This window comes from Anopheles gambiae, chromosome 2 (assembly GCF_943734735.2).
Source record: "Anopheles gambiae chromosome 2, idAnoGambNW_F1_1, whole genome shotgun sequence".
Classification (NCBI taxonomy): domain Eukaryota; kingdom Metazoa; phylum Arthropoda; class Insecta; order Diptera; family Culicidae; genus Anopheles; species Anopheles gambiae.
Window position 1 is genome coordinate 76648134 of NC_064601.1, and position 19518 is coordinate 76667651.

The window sequence follows — 19518 nt, forward strand, 5'->3', positions numbered from 1 at the left end:
TTATCGAAGCTGTCTGCTGACGTAATTGACAACCGGTGCGATTTAGCTACTATGAGCTTACAACTGCTACCTAACACATGTCACTACGGCAATTCGATGGGTACGATTACCCAAGTCCAGCAGGTTCAAGTTGTTGGATAATGGTTTATCATGTCAAGTGTGATAAGAAACTGCATATAATACCGTAGCAGGGAAGCAAAAATGAGACCTTCTCATTTCAAATTACGTCTATTGTCATTTATTAAGCGCACTATGAAGCAGACAACTTATACTGTTAAGAATAAAATAGCGCCTTATCACCTAAAAAATATATGAAGCGTAAGAGAATCTATTTGTTTCACTCAGCATACTAAAAACACAATTTATAATTCTTTTCCAGATCATCAACTTCCTCCAATTTCCTGCCCCCATTGCGATTCCGAAGTTTCGCTCGGTCAATTTGAATGCAACTATTAATTTATAACAGCTTAAAAATACAAAACCTACGCAACCCATCCCAAAAACGCAGCCCCGAAAACGTGCTGCGTGTTTTATTTATTGTTAAAACAATCACACGTTATGCTCGCTGCTCGATGGCACGAGTCTCTGCTGGAGAAACAATTATTTACTACTGTTTCATATTTGGCAATAGTTTTGTTTTTCCTCAGCTCGCCTACCACACCACCTTGCGTCGAACGAGTCCAGCACGTTGGTTCGTTGCAAAGTTAGTTAGCAAAAGTGTATGAAACGCCAGTTTCCTGAGCATTGCGTGTCAGTTCGTTCAGTTCTACTTGTCTAACGACACACAAACGTGTGTGTGTGTGTTTGTGTGTGTGTGTGTGTGTGTTTTTTTTTTTTTTTTGTACGGCCATGAAATATGCCAAACCTTTGCGAAACATTTTGTTTGGCAGGACATACAATACCATTTTGGAATTGTTTTTATTCAACAAAATACAAACCCCTACGACTACCCACAATCATAGCGTTGTTTTTACTTCTTAGTTAATCGTGGCACATGCGAAAGAAAATAGAGCAACACAACGTAAAATAAAATTCTCTATATTTCGGGCATGAGCCAAATGAACATGAATAAAAATTCGAAAACAACACAAAAAAAACGGAGTAGCTGCTAATAGAAAATTGATCCACGCCGTATTTGCTTCAATCATGCGCTTGTATGTTTGTCTTTCACCCTTTTCGCTATTTATAATTTGGCACGAAAATAATAGATCACCCCAGAAAGGGGTACCCCGCATTTGGCCAACCGCCCTTAGCACAAACACTAAGCGGAACTGTGTGGCTTGTTGTGACTAATAAACGGTCACGAGCCTCCAGCATAAACACCTTGCACATGCAGGGAAAGAAAGCAAGCAACAAAAACCCCCAAGCACACACTCACACAAAATGCAAAAACAAGGCAGGGTTTAAACGCGTTTCTTCCACCCAATCGTTTCCATTTCCACCTGATAATCGTTGCACCACTTGTGCCTGTGCCTTGTGTAACACGATAATTGGCTCATATAAATCAATAAACAACATGCACCCAAAAACCCGTCGTGTTCGGCTGTCCGTCAACGGGTATGATTTTTATCAATAAAAATACATCTACCAAAACGTTCGCTGCACGCCCATTGCCACCTAAACCAGGAAGCTTCGCACAAGGATATTGGGATTATTAATTGAATGTTCCTAATCCATCAGTCAGGACGAAGGCTTGCAGATCGTCCCGTTCGCTTTACTCTCGTTTTATTCCACCAGCATTAACCTTAAACAACAAGCTGCCGTGTTTCGTTTCGTGTCGGGAGCTGGTGCAAAACCGACCAGGATGCCGCAGAACTATGTGCAAAACATTCAACATAAATCAAATTAAGATGGTTGGAGCGGCTGACCGAGGGTAATGCAACACTATCGGGCTGCACAACACCGCCTGGCAGTTGCAGGACAGTGGATCGCCACTACAGAACGGCCCCAATACGTTAGGTTAGGATCGTATTTCCATTCCCTGTGTGTGTGCGTAACGGAGAGCCTTTTCCGCCTGTTGTCTACACACCTTGAACGATCGCAAAAGTTGCGTGCGATCGTCGAATACAACCAACTGCACGCACGGGGCTTGTTCAATGTGCACCCGTTTCGAGCGGCTTTACGATGGCAGTGCGTGACGAAACGGGGTGAAACGAACTTTAATTCGGCTCTGGCCGGCCGAAGGGAATAAAATGTACCAAGACGACAACTTACATTTATTTAATCCTCACATTTTTTTTGCCCACGTTTCGGTCGTTTAATTTGAGAAAAGGTTCACGCGGCAACTAAACTCGTTCGCGAGATGGAAAAAACAACCGTTGGCCGTTTTTTTTCTTTCTTCGTTTTTGTTGACTTAAGGCTCACTTCTGCTCTAAATTCGCACATTTTAATTGTCACCCGTTTGCCAGCGGTCTTACCCGTACAAAACACAGGGCGATAAAACAAAACAAGCTACAGAAAACGGCTCGCAAAAAAAAACCCTTGATCACGATCGTCGAGAAAAATAACGAAACAATTATAAGCCGATGCTAATTTGCTACAACATGTGGGCCCTATAATTTCGCAAAACACCCCTAAGCTTTAGCCGAAACCGCACTTTGGCATCAACCGCGAGGGCTCAGGCGTTTAAGCGGAGAGCAAATTCTACGAGCGAGAGATCATCGCAAAAAAAGGTGCTTGATTATTGTAGATCTTTAAGTTGTTTATTCCAGCGCCTTCGCCGAGTGGTAGCGACGGATGCCGCAATCTTTCGAGTGCGTTCCTGTTTTTTATAAGAAAACACCTTGTTCTTGTTTGGCAATGTGCTATTTTTGCATTTGTCTTGCTGTTTGTTCGTTGCATTTCTTTTGCCACGGCGTTGCGGCAAGATCGGTGCTTACTCCTTTTCATTATCTGAGCGGGGTTCTGTTTTATTTCGTTTCGGAACGAGCACTGGATGAAAGGTGTACCCTGTTCACACAATGCTGTTACCATTTCGCTGCAGTTTGTCGACATTCACTCGCGAAAGCGGTTCGTTGAAGACACGGGAATGTGGAATAGCCATGGGTGTAGTGTTGTACTGTAACAGTGAACTAATAGAATGAGCCTGTTTGTGTAGTGTAGTGCAGTTTGTTTATCAATGAATATGTAATAGTGTACTTCATTTTATTATTGTAGCTGATTTTAAGAGAAATTTTGTAGCAAGTGTATTAAAAACCGCCATTATCCTTTCTTACTAATATGAAACGTGCGAAAGGTTATTATTTTAAATCAATAAAAGCCATAGGTGTAATAATACTATAAGAAATTGAATCGAAACACATGCAAAACTGTGGAAAGATAGCGTGCAATAGATCGCAAAGAGTAAAAAAGTATTTTAAGTGGAAGATGAAACATTCCACGGTAATGAAAGATAGACGCTGCAAGACAAATCGGAATAAAACGCGAGTTCATAATACCAATGGTATGAGTATGCACGAAACGTTTTAAGGTATGTTTTAGTTTAATTTAGAAACACGCTGAATGCTTCATTTTCTAATCCAAATCCAAATTTAGTTAGCAGATGGTCAAGAACTGCCTAAGCCACGTATGTGTTGACTGTGTTATGTAGCTAATTAATTGTGTCGATGTGACGCGTACTTAATGGTCTCTTTCAGCGGCATATAAATTCACATTCTCAAGTAGATATGGAATTCATTTTTTTTTACTCTTGAGGAACGGTCAAAAATGACATATTGCTTGAAATTAAAATTACTATATTTTTTTAATATACAGACGACTAGGAAATTTTGATTTTAGTCGTCATTAATAACACCATACATGTGTGATCTTTATAATTTCTCGGATCTATCAGAATATCTCCTTCTAACACCAATGCGGATACTCTTAGGCTATGCTAATGCATTGAGTATGGCAAATATAACATCATTGTCGCAAATTATTAGATGTCCATTGTTATTCATTGTAAAGATAATTAAACATTTATGTGTTTTTGTACTATAAGCAGAGGCGGATATATCCATCTCGGGGCCCTAAGCGGCAGATCAAAATGGAGTCCCTAGTTCCCTTTAAATTCCTTAAATTATTTCATTATCAACAACTATTAAACTGTTTGCATTTTTTATCAAAATCTTTTTACTAATCTTCTTCTTCTTCTTCTTTGGCACAACAATCGCTGTCGGCCAAGGACTGCCTGTACCACAAGTGGGCTTGGCTTTTAGTGACTAATATCGAAGAGAAAGTATGTCGAGATTGTGTAGGCCTTCAACAATTAATTTAGTAACAATTTTGATTGCCCACAATCAGCACACTTACTTGTAAGAATGTACTACTATGAAATTTATTTAGTTTTCCGTTGATATGTGCATTAATCACTTTTAAGTGTTCGGAATGCGTCCAACAATAACTATATATAAATGTTCTGTTCGATATCTAATGTCTATTGTAAACAAAATTTGACTCGAGAGGGCTTTATAGTCCATCGATTAATAAACACTAAACTAATAAGAAAATTAATCACATATAAAGCGAACTAACATATGGAAGTTTAGCTTGAGGCCCTTTTTAAGCCACCCCCCGGCCGATCGATCCGTTTTATATTGCTATTAAGACGAACAAAACGAAAACATAAATATAACGAATAAAATTCAATCGACATTGATTACTGATATTGTTCAAAAGAAGAAAGAAATCAAGAAGGTTCATCTTCAATTAATTTAACAGCTGATCTGATTAAAATACATAGCTCCATCCAGTAGTTTCTATAACTTAGAATAATTTTCCACAGGCCGATCTTGGTACCACATTTACCTGGATTAAACACGCACGAGGGAAGGAAAACTAGTTTAGCCTTAAACAAGATAGTTGCTCTAGATTGCACTGTATCAATCAATATTGTTGAATCAAACGCATAAAAATCTGCTACTCTTCTAACACTGCTACTGTTCTAACACAATCATCATGACGAATTGTAATGATTTTAATATAGAGTACAATTAATTCCAGCTCAGTTTTTTTAAAACAATTAAAAAATCTTGCCATTTCCAGAGATAAAATTCAGCAAACAGCAAACGAAATCGTATACAAATTCCCAGAACAATGAGTAAGTTCTGTTGCAACGATCGAATAAATCCCGCACTCTAACGATACCTTCGATCATTCGGTCAACCGACAAAACGCATCCCCAAAGGCAGTGCTGTGCTTTAATTGATTTAACAGTGTAACAATCAATAAAACAATTTTATTATATGTTCTCACTTTGCAACCCGTCAATTACCTTCCATCCAGCTCCGCCTACAACGTTTACCATCATGCCCGAATATGCACTTTGCTCCATCCGTTGCGGGTGTGAGTGTGAATGTGTACGTGAGTGCACAAGGGTTTTGTTTTTTTTTTAATTCCTTTATGTTATACGTTGTTAAATACTATGTTAATAAACCGGAAGTGGGTAGTAAAGTTTTTCCCCTGACCGTTTGCAGTTTCGCTTCCATTACGCTTCCGCGGTATGTGTGTGTGTGTGTGTGTGTGTGTGTGTGTGTGTGTGTATGTGTGTAAATTGAGTTTCCTCCTCCCTCAATTGCAAATCACCTTGCCTGCCCGTTCACCCACAGGTAAGGGCAGAGCACAAACCAGCATAACACTACCCAACACGTATGTTTTATGGTTGAAGCACCGGCATGCAAACCTTCACCCTCCACCACAACTGGTCTGTATCGCCCCATTGGTAGTCAGTCAACCAGCCATCAGCCATGTAAAATGTGTACCGTGCACGTTTAAAAGCTTGCCCCATTACACTCCGTGCAAAGCAGGAGACCTTCATCCCTTTATGGACACACTCTATCGTACCGCCCTCACCATGCGCTGTAGCCTATTGATTTCACAAATGGGGGAAAATTGAGCCCTTCAGCCATGTTGTTCTTCCATTGCACGCCACTGTTCGGCAAACATGGGGTCGGTTTTCTTTACCACGATTATACACCGCCCAAGATGCATTCCGACCATCGGACACTCTTTCAAGTATTTTCTTTTAGAATGCTCTACCTTTAGCAGTACACTCGTTCACCATTGCGTAGTTTATAGTGGCGCCAAACGTCGTGTAATTGAGGCGGCTTTTTCGATTCTCGTCCGCCTCGCATTGCGTCGTGCAGTAGCAAGAACACCACGGAAGAACATAATTTTTAACATGCTATTTTCAGGTAAACGTAGCTAAAGTACTGCCACAGTGCACCGGAAAGTGCAACGAAATAGAACGGGGTTGGTGCAATCGGTAGACCGATAAGAAGCCCTGCTGTAGGCTTTTAGCTCTGCCCCAACAGAACTGTGTGTTTTCGTGTCATCCAGCAATGAGTGCAATTTTAGAGAGTTTTTTTTTTGCTATCATAAAAATACATCCATGCAATTCTTGTTAGGCTGAGTTTATAATATGCAGCATGATTTATCGTATCACCAGCATTACTACCAACGGCCAACAGCAGCAGCGACTAATGTTTCAAAAACCTCCCCAAATACCTTATTTGTACCTTTGTCCGTCGGACGTTCTCATGAAAGACGGCAGTTATCCACAATGTAGAGCACATGCAAGCAGCCGTAAACGCTTTGCTAGAGAACACACGAGGAAACATATTTATTATCTGCAAACATGCAGGATCAAAGGGAGCCCGGTCAACAAATGGGACTCCGGTTGAATGAAATTAAACTATTAACTAGCAGCTAACGCCCTTTTCCGGAGAACGGTCGGGACAGCTTGTGTAAAACGGGAACCACTGCTGGTGACATCACTACCAATGCTAACCTGGTACAATCGTTCTGCTTGCTGGACTAGGACGTGAGCGAATTACCAGATTGTACCATAGCAACTTCGTCGCACAATCCCCCCAATACAATAATTTTAAGCTTCTTGAGTTGCAACATCTTCACCGAAGCCACCTCAAACATCCTTGGTCCATCATATTCCCGACCAATGTCATTGGAAACGATATCCGTGATGGGAGAAATCTTGTACAACATCTAATGCTTTCGCTACAGGTTGTGCTACGAACGATTCATCGACCAGGGAGTCCCTGCAAGGATGTTCTAAGTAATGTTAGCTTCCCAGTTACAAACGCCTTGCTGCTTCCGGACGACGTGTTTCAATTTGTGTAGTATAACTGATTTCACTCGCATGGCATAGTCATCCATGACGGCAAAGGATAACTGGAACCTATGGTCAACCATCCATAGGTGAGCCCCTGTTCTGAAAGTAACTAATAGGTGTAAAACATGTATGAGAAATTGTAGTTTAATTGAGACAAACATGTATAATTGAGGCTCTACACCTATCAGGACCGAATGGTCAACGGTGCATTGTATCATTTTTAATTTATGATGTCATATGCTAGTGTAACTGATAGGATATTTTCCTATTAGCATATTAGTTTGTTAATGTTTTCTATTATTTATGTTGTTAATAATGTTGACATTAATAAAGCTCAAAGAAAATAAATTCATGGATATGCACAAAATCAATGTAAATCATAAGTATGTTGGGGCGGTCTCGTTTTACAGTCGTCAACTCGGGTCGGGACTACAATGTACCATCCTCCCGTAGCGAGGACTGACTATCCGGCTGCGTGATACTGAATAAGTCTCGAAAGCCTATATTAGCTGGCATGTCCGTGTAGGATATTAAGCCAAATAGAAGAAGAATAAGCATGTTACATATGCAATTCCTCTTATTTTATGCATCATTATCATTATTGTGGCATAATGTAATTTTTATTGCTCTTTTATGAATAATCGAAGCTTGAATCGACCATTATTTTCGATAAAAAAAGGCTTGAACTCAAAAACAGATCACTAATGACGGATCGACTAAACAAATATATATACAAATAATATTTTATATTATAAGATTTTTGAGACAATATTTGATTTTGAGACAATATGGCATGAAGGCGTCCGATATTAAGGCCGGAAAAATCATATACGGAAGGAGCGAAGCCGCGAGTGGTTTTGAACACTAATGTAGCTGGCCAAGACTAAAAAGAGATTGTTACGTTGTATGAGTAAGTTAGTAAGTAATAGGAATACCATATTTTACCTGTAGAGCCTGTTCTCGAGTTATGCAGTTCTCGACGGATTCGGAGTTACGCGGATTTATATATTTGACAGTTTATATGTCAAATCAATACTATTTGCTCCAAGAATTATTAAAACAATTTTCCAAAACTGTTCAATCGCTTAAAAGTCGTAAAATTTCCTGATTTTCCACACAAATCTTGTTAAATAAATAATGAGGAATATAGAGTTTCTAAATTTGACTAAAAAGAAAAACTATACATCAAATGAGCCGGTCTCGTAGTACAGTCGTCAACTCGTACGACTTAACAACATGCCCGTCATGGGTTCAATCCCCAAATAGACCGCGCCGCCATACGTAGGACTGACTATCCTGCTATGGGGGGAATCAATTAGTCACTGAAAGCCAAGCCCACAAGTGGGTACAGACAGGCCTTGACCGACATCGGTTGTTGAGCCAAAGAAGAAGAAGAAGATACATCAAATGTATGTTGGCAGAAAAACGTGATATTCGACATAAGCCGATATTCGTGATACGCCGATGCCTCGGAAACGCACAAACCGCGGCATCGGTGTTTATCTCGGGAACAGTCTTGCGTATCTCGGGAACAGTCTGTGAGTATAACATTTGATAGCATTCCACCATGTACAGTTACATTCAAGCATTCCAATACTTTGAACACACCGATAGGAATCGGTTAGGACGTAGGTAACAGTTACATAGTGAATAGTTATTGCGAATAAATTTTATTACGGATTAATTACAATTTCTTCCTAAGGGTCCTAAAACATGTGTTTAATCACTCCATAGCTGGATGCAAAACTCCATAGCTGTTTTGCACACTTCTGCTAAGTGTTTGACAGATTCCCCTATAATCCTGCAAACCTCCATAGCAAACATCCCCTTACCATTTCAAACATTCCACCGAGTAGATCAAGTAGTAGTCCATTATATGATTCGAAACCCTGTAAAAGTCGATGTCAGCTTTTATGTTTGGAAACATTACAGAATAGGAAACTAGCGGCTCAGTGCATGTTTGTTTTTAAAATTCTGACTGGACACATAGATGCACGTAAATTATTGTCTTTTGTCAATATTTACGTCCCAATTTGAAATTTAAGAAACAGAGAATATTTATATGTTGACCAGCGTTCTCGTTTTTATTGTGCCAATGATACTATACTTTTGATTTTTAAAACTTGTAATGTCTATTCGAGTATAATTGACTTATCCTTCGGTGTTGCCAAATGTTTCCGACGTTGAAAAGAATATGTAGCACTAAATACAAGAACGATTAATTAAAGGTCCTTTAGATTTTAAGTGATAAATGTACGCCACGACAGCCAGCTACTTTATAAAGAAATAGATACAATATTGTACTTGTTTGTGATACCATATGATCTCATGTAACATTGTAAAATATAATATAATAAATAAAATATAAATTGTAAATATAAATATAATAAATAAAATTGTTACATCGATTGATCCTGAATTCAATCTGTATCTTTTTAGAGAGTATTTAAGATCTAAATAATCTTATACTAATTTTGATCGAATGGTAGGACACCTTGACAACAAAATTCATTTAAAAAAACAATACATTGAACTTTGTGTGATATCATTGTAAAAAACGAAAACCTTTCCCTTGCACGAAGTTCTTCGTTTGATAAAGCTAAATAAATCATACAGCTTTTACGAGCAACAAAAAATCATTTTGGAACAAGGTTAGTATCTTTATTTATCAATTAGGTGTGACCTTAGGAAACCTTGCATCCTAGTCATTTAAATGCTTTAGAATACAAAACAGCTGTGTTAAGGGTTTGGTTAAGCTTAATCCCTGCAGTTTTAACCACTGGGACAAAACTATTTGTGCGTGTAAAAAATACTTCACATTTCCTTCCAGCGTAATTTAAGGTGTTCTGCCTTCGCTTTTCCAACTAAATTTCTATATATTTTTCTTGCTCGCAAGATGAGTTCACTTATGCCATGTACAGGTACAAATTCTATCGATACTAAATCATCTTCATACGGTATTCTTTTCCTAGCGAAAGTATTTCGATATTGCTTTCAAAGCTATGCGTACATTGAGACGAGAAAGTCTAGTAACACTGGAGGATAGAACCAAAAAAAATCCCTTCGACAATACCACATTCTCTAAGTGTTGCCCGCTGTACGCCTTCCAGCCACAGAATGATCCTTCCTTTCCGCCAGTTTCAGCTCGTGCGCATCATTCACAACAAAACAATACCGTTCACGTGTGATATTTGGAATAGCATCGTTAACGTGGCTCAAGAAGCCAGCCAGCATATTATGGACCGCTCTTCCGCTTCTTTGGACCAAACAATTGGAGACAAAGCTAAAACGAAACCACTCTTTACACCCACATTGCGTACTCATTGCATCGACCATTGTTTTGAAAAACTTTGTTTGAAAAAGTTTTGCACTGCCATTTGTTTGCGGCTGCTATTGTGTGTACTGTTGATGATCATTACGAATCCTTTTGGTGCCATCCTGTTAGGTAATGTAGTCATTTCTATGAAGAAGTATTCTTTAATTGATTTTTTATTATCCTGTAATATATTTATTTTTGCAATATTTTTAATTTTACTAAACACTAATTACTATTTTAAAACATAAGAAAAAGCCAGTTCTTACCCTTCATTCATTCCAACGTCCATCTCTTACCCTTTATTCCTACTTAAATAAAAACAATAAAATAAAAATAATATTTATTTTATGTATTTATTAATAATAAATTTATGCATACGAGTTAAATTTAATTATTATTAGAACGAGCGTGAGAGAAAGAGAGAGAGAGAGGGAGAGAGGGAGAGAGAGAGAGAAGCTCAGTTGAATTGACTCATTTTTTGAAAAGAGAAAAAATGTATTTGGTTTAGACATTAAACCAATAAAGTAGCCAGAGGTTGATTTATCCATATCGGGACCCTAAGCGGGGGATCTATATGGGCCCTTGTTTCCTTACAAATTCCCAAAATCTATAGTCTGCGTGTAATCAGGCTTACATATTTTGCATATATTTAGGTTGTTCATCATCGTTGTTTCCGGTAGTGCATTTTTTTTTTTTCAAAATTGTATTCATATACTAGCCAGTGTTTGATGCAATAAAATTTTAATTTTCTACAGAAGCTAAGAGTTTTTTTATATGGAAATGAATCAAACAATGGAATGATAAGTTGTCATGAGAGGTTTTATTGCCAATATAAAAGAGTGCGAAAGTATGTCAAGTTTGTTTATTCTTCTTCTTATTCTTCTTCTTTGGCACCGTTGACAACCGTTGTCGGCCAAAGCCTGTCTATACCACTACTGGGCTTGGCTTTCAGTGACTTCTTGATTACCCATAGCAGGATAGTCAGTCCTACGTATGGGAGTCTCGGTCCATTCGGGACTTGAACCCATGACGGGCATGTTGTTAATTCGTACGAGTTGACGACTGTACCACCTGACCGGCCCAGTTAAGATTGTTAAGGCCTTCAAAAATGATTTCCAAAGTTCGTAACAATTTTTGATTGCTATACAGGTTATCAACACATTCCACACATTTACTTGTTAGAATGTACTACTTACAGAAAGATTTAGTTTTCCGTTATTATGTACTTGCTTACTCCATTCGTATGTGTATTAATAAAATATCAACCGTTTAGAAAAGCGAACTAACATGTGGAGGTTTAGCTTGAGGCCTCCTTTAGACAGGGGCCCCCGTGGCCGCTCAGTCCGCTTATAAGAAAATCCGCCTTATCCGCCGTAGCAGTATTTCGTGTATAAAAATGTATGATTGTTTTTTTTCCTTTTTTCCTCATTTTTTCAATGAAATATGCTAATTATTTATCATTTGACAATTAATGTTTCCAAGTTCATGTCCAATTTGGAAAACAGCGTAACTCGAGAACTGGCTTTATTTTTGTCAATCCCAACTCTGTAGAACGCTATTACGCGTTTCTTTACATGTCTTATAATAGATTATAAGTATATGACAGTATAGCAAGTATAGCAAAATTTGTTTTTAAGTGCAATTTTTTATGAAGTTCAACCGTCATCTGTACAACCGCCTACCCGGGTAAGTTTCGCATCTTTATTCCAAAATAACTTTGGATTAAAAAATCGTATCGACTTCAAATTTTAAAAATGCCTCAGAAAAGATGTTTTATACCCATGTGTAAAAAGTAAAAAATATGAAATATGTTTAAATATTTTTTAAAATTATTTAAGTTTATATACCCTTCACATTTACAACCGCCTACCCGGGTAGGCCATACATTTTGTATGGAAGAATTATGTTTTTCGTGGTTAAAAGCGTATATCTCTTGAATTATTTGTTAAATTTGTATTAAAATTTTCTTATAGGATCACAATAATGTTTTATAACATATCGTTGAACAATTAGAATTTTAAAACTCCTATCAATATTTTTTTCAAAAATCAAAAATGTGCTGTAACTCCAACACCCCAACCGGCCTTGCCGCATGTTTTGAGAGGATGCTTATGCCTTTTTCTTTTCTTTCAAATGTTGTATTACAGTGTAACCATATATTGAAATTAAAACTGAAATCACCTCTTTTAAATTGATACCAACCACTACAAGCAAACAAAATAGAATTGGCTGAAAGTTAACACACGCATTCATACTTTTGTCATAGTGTTACTGCCGAATAGGGATGGGTGTTTTGGAGCGCACTAATGGCTCCGAAGTCGGCTCTGCACCCACGGCTCCAGAGCCGGATCCACACCAACAGCTGCGGAGCCGGATCCGCACCAACAGCTCCAGATCCGGCTCCGTACCAACAGCCCCGGAGCCAGCGGTGAATCAACGGCTCCGGACCAACGGCTCTGGACTAACGTTTCAATATAGACGTCATTGTATGATAGCGAAAAAACGAATCTATCTTCTCACAAGTGTAGAAGCTAACACCCGTTGTGATTGTGTGATTGATGAACGATGTTCAAAACTTATAGCATTTTTTTTAATTCTTTTACAACATTATTTACTAAGCTTGAAACTTTATTGAAAAGGATTTTTTTTAGCAATCTGTTAAAACCGACTCCGGAGCCGTGGGCGCGGAGTCGTTGGTGCGGAGCCGGCTCCGGAGCCACTGGAGCGGAATCAGCTTCGTAGCCGTGGGTGCGGAGCCATGGGTGCGGAGCCGGCTCCGTTGGGTTGAAGTGGAGGAGGGTCCGAAATTGTCTTGAGCCGGTCGGAGCCGGATTTAAATAAAACATGATGAGCATATTTTATAGATTGTCAACATATATTTTTATATATGTCGCGGAAAGCGGTCGAACGTAAGTCGAATATTACGTTTTGAGTCAACATGGTACAAAATTACTGTTTTAGTAGGATCAGCAAAAATTGTGAAGATTCATCACCACAGAAGAGTATAATTGCAAACGAGAGAGAAAGAGAGTTTTTCATTAGGATTTTGAACTGGAAATGGAGATTTTATTACAGCAATAAATAGATATGAACAAAGGCAACGATCACCAGACGAATACGCGAAATCAAAGATGTCATTTGACGTGTGTGTGATGGTTGTTTGTATTGCCCTGTTATCTTACAGAATTTGGTGATACAATTGTTCGCTACAATACACGCAATATACGCTACAATAGTGTCTGAACTTACCGACTAGTATTGTCAAGAAGCTTCAGAAAGACTCGTATTGAATCGAAAATGTCTACTTCCTTTTCTTCCCAACCAGGAAATAGGTTTAATGCTAGTCTCATTTCATAATTACGGGCCTACAGCGATTTCCTTTCGTTCCCTACGCCATCATGCAAACGCACAACCATCATCCCATATGCTGGCTATCATTTGGATGTTTTTCGTATCGAATTAGCCACCGAATCAAGTCTGGGACCACCCAGACTTTATTGGGAGAAATATTGGGACGCAAACGCAAACGTTTGCGCAATTTGATGGGGATGCAATAAAATCAAAACATGCCAACATTTGCTTCATCTATTCACGCTGGAACATTAGAATAAAAGACACTGGAACCAGTATCTTCCAGAACTGATGCGCGCTACATGACGAATGTCCAATCAAGCTGGAAGCTACCTTCAGTGGGAATGAATGCTGAATGAAGGAATTATATTGGTACCATTCACAAAAAAACACGGCGAGGGAAGCTTAACAACGTTAAGAAACTAGTTGTAGCGGAACTGTCGGTCTCCTAGTTGTTTCCAACCATGATCGAGCCTTCCAGCGAGCGGTCCCATAAAACTTTACAGTGTTCAACGATCGGCTAATCGTTTCGAAGGTCGGTTAGGACGAATTAGTAGCTACTCCACTCACACAACTCGCCAAACGATAATTGGCACAACATTGATAAAGACGCGATAGTCATGCTCGGATCTCGCTCCATCAATGATACGCACCACCGGTTAGGTGCTACGTATCTTAACAATCTTCCATTTCCCGTCGTATAGTTGTTCGTTTTTGGATTTTGAAACCATTAGTCAACTTTCTTTTTTTCTACATACTTTATTATTGTATTCATTATGAATGAGGCAAAAAATTAAACCATAAAATACACATACACACACAAACTCAAGCTTATCAGGTCCATTTCCTAAAGAAATAAAATTGTTGTTAGCTTTGCGTATGTAGATAATGTAGGTGATTATGAAGAGCCCGTGGAAGTAATATTATCTAGTTAACAGTCGGGGAAGGTATGTAAATCATGACTCAATACGACATTTAACAAGCAAAAATATGTGAAAAGTAAAATTTATCGATTATTCCACTTTTTACATCAGCCATTTAAATAGACCGATTTAAATGGCTGATGTAAAAACCTATCAAAATGGTACTTTAAACTGACAAGTGACCAGCAATATCTTCGACAGTCGTCTGTTAAGTGCAAACCATTATCAAATTGCCATGCAATTTTTTAAATTACGTGCGATTTCTGTTGATAAGTTGTATCACAACCCAATAAAAATAACAACGCACAATCTCCCTGTGCTCATGCCACGCTTCAATTGTGCTCTAATTCTTTGGCTTGATCACTCCCTTCGCACACACACACCCATAATCGCGTACAGCTGGCAGGCATACCATATGATAACGCTCTCATAACTACGTGTCAGTTCAGCTTGCTTTGGCCGTACTCCAGAGCACAGTCGTACGCATCCGAGGCAGCAGCAAGGTACACCTCCTCCCGGAGCTCCCGAGCGTCGGTCATTGTGCGGGTAAACAAGCCGAGAAACAGCTGACGTGATACAGTGAGGTGCAGTGAGCCGCTTCCGCCGACGCAGCTTACATTTACGCCGGCCGGTACTTTACGCAAAACCCGTTTGCACTTGTCGCGCGTTTGCGGAAAGTGCGAGCATTGTTTTGTTTACATCTCGCAGCGCCCTCGATTGCTTGGCCCTGTGCGTGCGTGTTGAAGTGGTGTTAGTGAGCTCGAACAGCGCGCTGTGTGGTTGATTGCTTGGTGGTTCGTGCACGTGCTAGCGATGGCCAACGATCGGAGCGACCTCTGCGTGCAAGTACTCGAAGCGGCGCCCGACTGCAGGCGGCTGTCCCGGGTGTTGGAATGTTTTTCCACCGAATTTGCTCGCCGCCCTAGCTTCGTTGTGCGGTGCAGTGGAAGGTAGTGGAAACGGCCACAATTTCTCGATGTAGAATCTTAATTTTTTGCAGGATTCATTTGTGCAATAGGATAGTATTCATAAGAAATACTTTGATCTTTGTATTCACAGGGTGAATATTATCGGTGAGCATGTCGACTACTGTGGGTATCCCGTGTTTCCGATGGCGATTGAGCAGACGATCTTGCTGGCAGTTGCTCCATCGGACGACAACCTCCTGCATATCAAAAATGCTGACAACAGTTTCAAGTCGTACAAGTGCAATGTGCTCACCTTTAGGTAATCGCTAACCCACCCATCCAATAACAGACAAATTAAACGTCTACTTCCTTTCCCAGCATCGATGTGCCGAGCGTTGGCGGGCCTAACTGGTATCAGTACGTACTGTGTGGCGTGAAAGGCATACTAGACAACAGCACCATACAGCACGACCCAGCCCGTGGCATGATGATCATGCTTTCCGGCAACATTCCACCAGCCTCCGGTCTATCCAGCTCGAGTGCGATCGTGAGTGCAACAGTTCTAGCCACAGCATACATGCACAATGTAAGACAAAGCGCGGTATCAGTAACGAACTTTAACCAACTAAAAGCCACTTAACTTTTTGGCAGGCCACATTGAACAAGCAAACACTTGCCACCATTTCGGCCGAGTGTGAAAAGTTCATCGGTACGCAAGGAGGTGGCATGGACCAGGCCATTGCATACCTAGCGCAGGAAGGATGCGCCCAGTTGATCGAGTGGAATCCGCTGCGAGCCACACCGATTCAGCTGCCAGCGAATGCGGTGTTTGTAATTGCCAATAGTCTATCCGAGGCAAACAAGGCGGCCACGTCCGACTTTAACCAGCGGGTTGTGGAGTGTAGACTTGCCAGCAGGTACTGTGGAACCATTTCTGACCGCAAGGTATCGCTTTCTAACTAGTGCGGTCTTACAGATTGTTGGCGAAGCAGATGAAGCTGAACTGGCGTGAGCTGAATCGTTTCGCCGATCTGCAGAAGGCGCTTGGCTATTCGCTAGAGCAGATGGATGCGCTGGTGCAGGCCAACTTGAGCCTGAATGTGTACACCAGGACCGATCTGCTAAAGCTGCTGGAAGTAACCGAAGAGGACTTTACGGACAATCTGTTAACGCTAAACACGCGCAACTCGCAAACTTTCAAGCTAAAGCAGCGAGCGTTACATGTGTTCCAAGGTAATTACCAACCTCAGTACATTGCAATATTGCAAAAATAACATATGTATTGTGCTTACAGAGGCTCTACGCGTGCAGCAGTTTATAGAAACGGCAAAGTCCACGCCGGAGGATTGCATTTCGCGTATGAAAGCTCTGATGAAGCAGTCGCACGAATCGTTGCGCACGCTGTACGAATGCTCTCACGAAAATTTGGATCAGATCGTTACCATTTCCGATCGGCTGGGCGTCGGAACACGTCTCACTAGAGCTGGGTCAGTTTGCGCATTCATTCAGTATTGAGGAAATGTCATACTCTAACGCTATACTTTCCACTTTCATTTGTAGGTGGGGTGGATGCACTGTGGCACTGTGCGACGGTGTAGAGGAAAGCAAGCGATTTGTCGAAACGCTGAAAGCGGAGTTTTACGCCAACATTCCTAAGGCACAGGCAAGCGATATTGGCAGCCTGTGCTTCACCACCAGCCCGCAAAGAGGAGCGGAGATATATTTGATCGAAAAGCAACAAAACAACATTCTTCCTACGCCATAGTTGTTGTCCGCGGTTCTTGTAATATTCGATGCACTTTCCGATTTTGGGTTGGTTAGTGAACTGGTTTTGCATGGAGAACGTTTTTTAAGTGCTTTTAAAACAATTTAATTCAAAATTTTCATGATAAATTACTAACAAATTGTTAAATAAGAATAGTACGAATTACAAGATAGAAACATAGTAGATGTAATAGCTATTGCTGATAAGTGAAACAGTTACAAAACTATCATAGAGCTAAATGTTGAGGTAAATAATAAACAAATTACAAAAGGGTGAATTAAATATATTTATTTACATTTTTAACCACCTACAAGAAGTGAAAAATACGGAAGAATTTACCTGAACATACTTTTGTTATTTCTCTGTCAAATCTTGTTTGCAACATAATAACCTTGTTTGAAACATAATTCCTGTTTTTATTTACAATCAATGCTTTATATTTGTTGCCCCTCCTCTCCGTCGCGCCGACCAGCCGTGATGGTTGCTGGTGGCAGGATCCACAGTATAGACGAGCAGCAATTCGAACTAATCTCCGCTCCACTAACACTGTCAGGGACCTCGCGCTCTCCAGATCCCTTTAGCAAACATTTGCGCTTCACAGCGACAGCTAGTTTCCCTAGACCTTCGGGGGGCTATGCAGATAGCAGGGGAACCTTTTTGCTACAGAAACGCTCAAGAGGAGAAGACCAACGTGTAAAGTATGAGCGAGCAGAGATCGGATTTGACTATGCCTTTTTGCTTACTGGTGTCGGCTACTGGAGAGATCCATTGGCTGATCAGTGAACTTTCGAAGATTATATAATTTCGGTTAGGAAAGGGGTGATTTGGCAACGTGTACCTTTAGCCATGCATAACATCCTTTTTTTTATAAAAAAATATTCTTAAAATATTGGGTGAGTCAAAAAAATAATTTTACTTGGATCGAATGCGATCCTCTACTACCACGTTCAGGTCGGTCAACCTATCCCTGACACTAATTATCGTCTTAGTTTCTGTGTGGTGCATACTAAGTTTAATTACGTAATCCTAATCGAAACAAAAATTGAATTGAGGATCAAACAAGATCCTATACTACAGCGTTCCGCATGTCTGCCGTTTGCACTACTTAGTACGCTCTGGTACTAAGTTTTTAGAACCATGTAGGATGCACTACTGTACTTTGCGCAACTACCACCATCCCAAACTGATCTAGTTAGAATAGCTAGTCCGATAAGCTATCACTATAGCGTATCAGGGACACCAAGGTGCAATACGATCAGGGATTTAGGGACCCTGGACCGCAAACTAGATTCCCAGCAGCATTATTGTTGATATATTGATTTTTTAGACAAAGCAAACAAAACGCTAGGATTTATGCGTCGACAATCAAAAGAGTTCAATGACCCACATTGTTTATTAACTCTGGGTTACACAGGGTTTCCCGAGTTAATTTCCAAAGTCAAAAACATTTTTCATTGCTTGCGAGAAGTTTTTCAACAACTGTTAAATATTGCATTTGAATCACAATAATTTTTGAATTATTTCACATAATTTTCAACACGTCTCAAGCTGGATTGAGTTTGAATCATGTGTAAAAACTGAAATTTCATTATGAAACAAATACACCTTTTGACAGCTGTTGAAAAACATCTTGGAGACGGTGAACAATTGTGTGCACATTAGGAAGTGACTTGGAAAACCTTGACTTGGAAATTGAATAATTAAACAATTTAGTCAATATTTTATGTAATATTTTTGTTATATACATATAAAAAACAGTTGAACAACAATACAGCTGTCACTCTCATAATCTTTGAATGTTATTTGTATAATGAGCAAATCTAATAACTCCACAAATATTCCTTTCAAATACTTCAATTTACAACGACTAACTAAAAATGCTTTCTTGAGATATGTTTAATTGTTTAATGGATTTAGTAAGATTCCACTGCATTTTCAAATTGATAATAAAATCATCTTTTAGCTGTAAAAATAAATATTTAGTATGTCTTTCAAGTTGTATAGAAATTGGCTTTTCGCACAACAAGTTAGTCACTGAAACGGATTAAATCGGCTATGTGAGTTTCCACTGTATTGACTTGGACAGAAATCTGTATCTACTGGAAAGATATCTGATTTGTACACGTGCATTTCAGACCGACATC

At 39.6% G+C, this 19518-nt stretch overlaps 1 protein-coding gene across 1 annotated transcript; it reads left to right on the forward strand.

The window, feature by feature from the left end:
* The first annotated feature begins 15138 nt into the window (after nucleotides 1–15138).
* Nucleotides 15139–17656, forward strand: LOC1275838 (N-acetylgalactosamine kinase). Its single transcript, XM_315119.5, has 7 exons — nucleotides 15139–15651; nucleotides 15761–15928; nucleotides 15988–16195; nucleotides 16261–16526; nucleotides 16586–16842; nucleotides 16904–17096; nucleotides 17170–17656. Exons 1-7 carry the CDS (start codon nucleotides 15515–15517, stop codon nucleotides 17372–17374), a joined length of 1434 nt encoding a protein of 477 aa, XP_315119.5. The 5' UTR covers nucleotides 15139–15514; the 3' UTR covers nucleotides 17375–17656.
* The last annotated feature ends 1862 nt before the right edge of the window (nucleotides 17657–19518 follow it).